The sequence below is a fragment of the Chenopodium album genome, chromosome 2, assembly GCF_948465745.1.
Source record: "Chenopodium album chromosome 2, dcCheAlbu1.1, whole genome shotgun sequence".
Classification (NCBI taxonomy): domain Eukaryota; kingdom Viridiplantae; phylum Streptophyta; class Magnoliopsida; order Caryophyllales; family Amaranthaceae; genus Chenopodium; species Chenopodium album.
The window spans coordinates 66,425,589-66,433,203 of NC_137835.1; the positions used below are offsets into that span (position 1 = coordinate 66,425,589).

Below are 7,615 nucleotides of genomic sequence, written 5' to 3' on the forward strand. Positions count from 1 at the left end.
CTGAAAATAATTTTATTTTATTTTTTTTAAAGAAAGGAAACAATTTCTCATTGGAATTTTTTTAAGGGAATATTTTAATTTTAACCTATATAAAACCCCCAAGTACCCTTACTATTGCACATTTATTGTTCCTTATGAATAGGGAAATGACGCCTTTACCTTCTGCCCCCTTTGCTGTATTGCCCAATTTACCTAGGGTAGTTTTGTCTTTTTGGTCTTTAACGTGTGGCTTGTTCCTGGTTTTCTTTCGTCGTCCTCTTTGCCCCATTATTTCTCTTTCTTCTTTTTCTCATTTCCCTCAATTTTTTTCTCATTTTTCCCTAATTCTTCCTCAAATCGCCAAAAATCATCAATCACTGTCCCTTCCCCTTTTTCCATGGCTAATGCTAGAATTTTTAGTTCGTCGAAGCAGTTTCCGAGCTTTCCCTCATCCATTGAAGCAATTACTCAAGTAAGCATTTTTTTTTTCTTTTTTATTGTTGTAATTATCAAATACCAATTTCTCAATCTAAGGTTCACTCCTAAATTTGCTTTCTTTCCACCTCTTGGGATGATGAATTTGAATCGTTTAAAGTACTCAAATTCAACTTGATTTTGTGGGATTTTTGAGAATTGGGGTAATTTATTTTTCAATCGACTTGGTAGCAACTTTAGGGTTTAGTTTTGCTTTTGTCTTTTCTCTTTCTTGAAATTCTCCCCCAAAATTATTGTTTGATAAAATGTCGGATATGAGCCTCCGCCATTGAATTGTACCTCTGAGTCCTCGATTGAAGCGACTTTTGATATATTTATCTTCCTTTTAAACATCATTTGAGCTAAAGATGTTTTCTATTGTTATCATCGAATATCAGCTTCACAATCTAGGTATTCCTGAAGAAAATAAAAAATTGTTGTTGTTGTCAATTACTTGATTAATTTTTAATCAAATTGGATTATTAAAAACCAAGAAAATTAGGTTTTGATGAATAATTTCGATTTAGTATAATCGAAAATGTGTTCATTGGGTGCATTGTCGACCTTGTAAAGTGTTGTAATTGTTAAAGTTTACTCTTCCAATTTTCCCTTATTTTTGGGCTGCATTAAATGAAGTTTTCTGTTGCTAAGTTTTATTAGATGTACCAATTTGTTTGTTCAATTTCAATAAACTTCTCTGGGTCAGTACTAAAGCAGGATGTATCATTAATAAGAATCTATTATACTTTGTGTGACTCTGTGTGTGTGACTCTGTGTGTGTAAAAATTAACAAAACATGGTATCAAATACTCATACTCTGTGTGTGTGTGTGTTGTGTGTGTAAATAGATGATTAGCTAGATTATAATTTTCATCCCAGTTCCAAGCCTTGTTACTGACCAACCTAAACATATCATGCTGCGATTCAACCTCCGAGAGCTAGGAGTTTTGGCAGTTATCAGCAAAGTAGGATATATTGGTTTCGACGCCACTTTTTCAAACTATCACACTTTTAACATCTAGCCTTTTAGCTTCATTTCCTCCCTTATTTTGATAGTTTGAGTTTAGAACCTGAAATTGTTTTGAATATACATTTGTAATCCTGAAAAGAAAATAGCTTCTGCTTATTACAGGAAATATTGTTATAGATGAATGTAGCACGCTTGAAAGTAGAATATATTGTTAAGATTTTGTATCAGCACTCTCATCATGCAAGGTTTTTAGATGGAGTGTAATTATCTTGTGAACTCTTGGTCTTAGAAAGGTTATTGGAATGTATACAAGCAATGGAGCAGGAAGTATTTGTGCTTTATGCTTGTTGCCCTGTGGGTTTTATTTGTTACTTGTTAGTTGTTACTGTGACTACAACCTATTTTCTGGTCTCTCAATGTCCTCACTCTGTGTTACAAGTACTGATTTAATTATTAAATTGGAACACACAATATGAACTTTTTCTTCATTGTTGAACCTTGTCAACTCAAGTGCTTATACACTAGAGCATTAATTAATGATGAAAAAGAATCTTACAACAATTGTCTGAATGAATGAAATTTATAGTACTATAGCTCTCTTATTCAATAGCAATACAAGCGCGAGTTGACTTACCAAACAGCCTTATGATCTAACTAGATGTTGACATGTCAAAGTCTGCATAACTAACCTCAATTTTCTGTTACATGAGCTCCTATTCTCTGCTTGGATGGAATTGAGTTAAGGACCACCATCTAATATGGCTGACCACTTAATTCTGATTCCCTGTAGTACTTAAACTTTTTGCATGCCTTATTTAAATATTCTAGAGTGAGTATATTTCTTTCTTTCATAGAATTTTAAGCACAAAAATATGACCTTGTAGCTATTAATAAATATTGTGCAGGCTTGTCTAATGCCTAACCAGCTAGCAATGAAGTGATTTTTGTGCACCTATCAAGTTTGCTTGTCCTTTTTTTCATTTCTTTGATTTTTATTTTTCTCATATTCTAGAGTGAGTATATTTCTTTCTTTCAGAATATCACACTTTAACATCAATACCATAATATTTGATTAAGTAAAACCCAAAAAGGTTAATAAAGGAGAGAGGGAATGAGAGCGGAAATTTAGAACTGAAAATCAGAGCTGATTTCAGAGCTAAAATTCAGAGCTGATTCAGAGCTGAAATTCAGAGCTGATTTCAGAGCTTAAATTCAGAGCTGATTTCAGAGCTGAAATTCAGAGCTGAAATTCAGAACTGAAGTTCAGAGCTGAAAATCAGAATATCCTGAGAAACAAACTTCAGGATATGGACAAGCTTCGTCTTACAATTCTTGCAATGCTCATACTGACAGTAGTTCCGATTTAGTAACTAGAGCTTCTATTTATACTGAACACAGTGAAAAATCACATGTTTTCACTCGATACAATGGGTCTGATTCGGTTCCTCATGCACATATTGATACCCAAAGTGATAATTCTAGCTCACCTAATTTGCTTCAGAAGCTTAAAAAACAAGCGGGAAACAGTCATGAGGTTCTAGCTTCAAACTACCAAGCAGGTTCTAGCTTCTCACAACAAACAGATGACAGTATTGGAAACTTTGGGACGGGTATAGGAAGTGGCAGATTTGGAGATGCAATATCTTCTAGCTGACCCTGTGCTTCTTAAGTTTATAATAGTAGTGATTCTCACTTAAAATTCTATGGATATGATAATGACTAGCTCTTCTGCAAGCTTTGCTAACACTATCGGAAGCACCAATGATATTGCTGCAAAAGTCTCTACCAAGGGCCAAGTCACTAGTGTTTTACATCGATCAGGAGTCTGGTCAGTGGAGTTGTTTAAGCAAGAACATAGCCTGACAATTAAATAGTGATGGGTTTTATGATTGTTTCATGTAATATGTTTTGCTATTATTGCAGATTCTATTCGCTCACGTTTGGATTTGCCAGAATCTGCATTAGAGTTTGGTCATAGCTTTCTGAAGTTGAAGAATCATTTTTAGTTGGAGCAAAGGCAACCTAGTAACGTAGTGGGGAATTTGGCAGGTTATGGAAATCAATGGCCATCTGAAACACGTTCCATAGGTTTCAACTATAACACCGGCAGTTTATTTAATGGCCCCTCGCATTCAGTTATGGCTGAACCATATCCCAGAAGATCTCAACCTTCTTTCCTTGATTCTCTTAACATTGTTAAAGATTCTTCTGCATCTAGCCGCACTTTTGTTGAGAATGACAAGTTCATGAATGAAAAGGTTCCTAGTAGCAATATTGCTGAATCGTTTGCAATTCATGATCCTTCTACAGCATATGCTCGTGTTGAACCTCTTCCAACATCATTTTATTCTAATCCAAGTGATGGTTTCTTCAGCGATTTGTCAAAGGGGTACAAATCATTTGAGCACAACCTGGAGAGTAAGCTAGAATTCACTTCCCAGATACAAAATGAAGATTTTGCTGCATTGGAGCAGGTATCTCTTTTTCTCCAATGTGCAAAATTACCTTTATAGTTTCTTGGCCATGGAGTATGCATCTTTTTCCGTATGTAAAATCTCTTTTGCTTTACTCTCATTTTCACTGATAATTCACTGACAAATCATGTTTGTTTGAATTGGAAAAGTTCCTTGCTCACTTGCTCTATATATCATATCAGAGTTTCCCTCCCTTCTAGAGTCACGGTATGCATTACAACGTTAAAATATATGTGCTAAATCATCTAATATACCAGTTTGTAACAATTCAACATGCATATATGTATTTGCTCACAAATCACCTTATACCAGGCTGTGTGGCTCTTGTTGATTCTTTTTCGAATGGAATTATAACTTGTAATGACTGGAGTATCATTAGAAGCTGTATGTAAATTATATTTCAAGCATGTTAACTCGTAATAGTTTTTTTTAATAAGTCCTTTGTTGTATTTAACGACTTTCTAGCCATGATGACCATGGATCTATGACCTGAAATGCTTGATTTAGTATTGTAGGGAATATTTCAAGCATTATCCCTAGCTTGAACCCCACTGTGTTCATACGCTAAAGTACGGTGGCGTCCAATGAGAAAGAAGATAGAGCAAAAGAGTCGCCAACAAGTTTTAGGAACTTGTAAACCGTTCATAGGGTGAAGGTTACACCCTTTAACAATCCAAGAGATCATCAACTTCAATAGGTCTGGAACCATGACTGGTAGTTCGGGGATGAAGGTACAAATCCAACCTAAAAGAGATTGAACCTGCCCTAATAATAGACCTCTACTTTATTTTGATCGTATTCATGTGCGCTTTCTGACTAACATGCAATCAATATGTTTACCCTAAACCTGTTTATCTACGTTGGTTGAATATTAATGCACAAACAAAACTATTATTGGCGATCACTTGAATTATAATCAAGATTAACCCTAAACAAGATTATTAATTATCTTATTAAGCGTGATTACAAGTACAAATTCCCTTTAAACATGCATAAAAGGCGTGATCAAGCAATAACAATAAATATCAACATAATAACAATAAATTATAATTATAATCATAATTATAATAATAATGTTAAAGCATAATATTAATAGCAAGATTCTAGGCATGTAACTAACAAGATTAATAACAAACCCTAGTATGTCACTAAACAATAAAAATCAAAGCTTTAACCCTAACATGATACTTCTATGAATATTAGGAAGAGAATAAAAGACATCGCAGGAATCATGATTGATATAAGCAAATTACCCTAAATATCATACTAAAGATAGCATCCTAACATGATACTAGAAACATCCTAAACATGATACTAAGAATCAATAAAACATCCTAACATGATACTAGGAATCAAAATAACAATCTAAGCATGATTTCTATATCATAAAATCAATTAAAGCACTTACTTGGATGCCTCGTACCTCTTTCTAATAACAAAATACACACGTTATTAACTTCAAGGAAAATGATAAAATCAAAGAATTAAATTAAATAATTAAAAGAGAGACTTAGGACCAAACCCTCAGAAATTAAAACCTTTCACGTTTAGGGCGACGGAAACTTCGAACAATACTAGGTATATCTAGGTCTTGTGAATGCGGAATTTTGTATTTGAGAAAAGGCTAGTTTAAAAAAAAAGAGAGAAGTTTATATCAAGAATTTCTTGATGAGAGTTGGTTATTGAAAAAGAGGAGATATGACCTTTATTTATAGAGAAAAAAGAGGGTCGAAGAATAAGAAAATAATCCGAATTTGAATCGAAATAAAACTCGATGGGCAGCAGTTTTTGCGGATTTTGTTTTTATCATATCTTTTGATCCAGAAGTCCAAATAAGTCATATGATATGTCTTTGGAAATCTCTTGAAGTATACTTTCCAAACCAATTAGAATCAGATTAAAATATTTTGTATATAAAAAGATATGGCCGAAATAGTGGGACGGTGTCAGTTTTGGATAGAATTTCATATCTAATTCATATCTTTTTCGTTATAGCTCGGATTTAATATTATAATTTATAATTGGAAAGATAATTTCAAGATCTATCATACCATATAAAATTTGGATAAAGATTATGAGGCACAAAAATAAAATCTGACTATCTTTGAACATCTTTAAATTCAAATAGAATTAGGATTTAAGAAAAAGGAAAGTTTTTTAAAAAGAAAAGTTTTTATTTAACTCAGATTCTTTAATCTTATCTTTTCAAAAAGGATAATTAAGATCTTTTAGAAACTTACAGAAGCTTCTAATTAATCCTAATTAGTTTAGGAAAAGGATTAGACCTTTGGACCCTCCACATGATCATTGGGTCGTAGGTAAAATCCGGTTTAGGCCCAGTTTAGTATTTTGGCCATAACTTCCTCATTATTCATCGGAATTGGGCTTATAATATATTGTTGGAAAGGTCTTTCCAAGCCCCATACAACTACACCATTATTGGACCCATATCATGGACCAAACTAAACTGGAATAGACGTTTTCAAAAATAGGGTAAGAAAAGAAAATTTTTCAAAAATAGAAAGAATAGATATTTTAATAAAAACATCCTCATCACTAGATTTTTCACACTTTTGCTTCGTTCGATAATCAAATGACATGAAAGGTATTCATCACTGGGTTTGGTTTTGGGGAGACACATTTGGGTGTCTACAAATACTCACTTAGGAGCATGTATATGTTGCAGCTCTTTATGATTGAATTTCACTGAAACCTTTTTAATTTTCATTATGGTAAAAGTAATAAATAATGTAGTTTTCCGTTGAAAATATGTAGGTAGGGTTGTCTATAGTGATATTGTGATATTTTGTTAGCAAATGTGATGTGGTAGTGTGCTCTGGTTACTTTCAAAAAGGACTTTCCAACTGCTAAAGTTGTAGGTTAGATACTTACTTGGTGGAGGATTGTATTTTTAAGGCGTTATTAAATGTGGCACCTTCATTCAAGAATCAAGATATGCATTTTAGTTTATGTGTGAGATTAAGTTAGAAGAAGATAAGTTATGACATGCTTCTTGTGCTTTGAATACAAATCTATCCAAAATGTGGTGTTACCGAATGTGCTTATTATGTGATGAGATATATGTATTAGATAGTATCTTTCCATAGCGATTGCAAGGGTAATTTGAAAGAGGTTAGTGATGAATTTACCTCTTCTTTGCAAGCTAAAATGCTTTATAAGAGTTTTGGTTGATATTTTATTTTTATAAAGTATAATATGTATACACATATTTTTTTTTCCAGGAGTATTTGGTAAGACTTTCAGCCTACAACGATGTAGAATTGGATGAGATTCGAGAACAATGGGTTAAGTTTTTCAGGCTTAATTTTTTGTTGAAAGACTAGCTATCTTATTAATCGATGTTATGATTTTTTTTAAGGAATAGATGTTGTGATTAATCGCATTTAGCTTAATAAAATAATATAACACATTTTTATATATCTACATTAATTTTATTTAGCCTATTGATTATTGTTATTTGTAGGGAATAATTTCTAGCTTTAATCCCACTAGATTGAACCCCATTGTGATCATACACTAAAGTACGGTGACGTCCAGAAGGGAAGAAAATAGAGCAAAAGAATCGCCAACAAGTTTTTTTTAGGAACTTGTAAACCATTCACAGGGTGAAGGTTACACCCCTTAACGATCCAAGAGATCGTCAACTCCATAAGGTCTAGAACCAAATAAGGGTTCGGGGAATCCAACCTAAAAGAAA

At 33.1% G+C, this 7,615-nt stretch overlaps 1 protein-coding gene across 5 annotated transcripts; it reads left to right on the plus strand.

The window, feature by feature from the left end:
* Window positions 1-247: 247 nt before the first annotated feature.
* LOC145599642 (uncharacterized) lies at window positions 248-7,352 on the plus strand. 5 transcript variants are annotated; one of them, XM_081655897.1, is made up of 4 exons: window positions 248-451; window positions 3,159-3,251; window positions 3,347-3,897; window positions 7,140-7,352. In XM_081655897.1, exons 3-4 carry the CDS (start codon window positions 3,562-3,564, stop codon window positions 7,239-7,241), a joined length of 438 nt encoding a protein of 145 aa, XP_081512023.1. In that variant the 5' UTR covers window positions 248-451; window positions 3,159-3,251; window positions 3,347-3,561; the 3' UTR covers window positions 7,242-7,352. The 5 variants fall into 5 exon arrangements, 3 of the variants coding, with proteins under 3 accessions (XP_081512023.1, XP_081512022.1, XP_081512024.1); XR_014103937.1 differs by lacking the exon at window positions 3,159-3,251 and adding an exon at window positions 4,405-4,628 and having other exon boundaries at window positions 250-451; XR_014103953.1 differs by lacking the exon at window positions 3,159-3,251 and adding an exon at window positions 4,413-4,628 and having other exon boundaries at window positions 250-451.
* Window positions 7,353-7,615: the final 263 nt, after the last annotated feature.

Excerpts from the sequence above, each read along its gene's own strand:
- LOC145599642 (XM_081655897.1), top strand. The coding sequence starts at position 3,562 with ATGGCTGAACCATATCCCAGAAGATCTCAACCTTCTTTCCTTGATTCT. Across the intron at positions 3,898-7,139 it reads ATTTTGCTGCATTGGAGCAG|GAGTATTTGGTAAGACTTTC; the intron begins GTATCTCTTTTT and ends TTTTTTTTCCAG.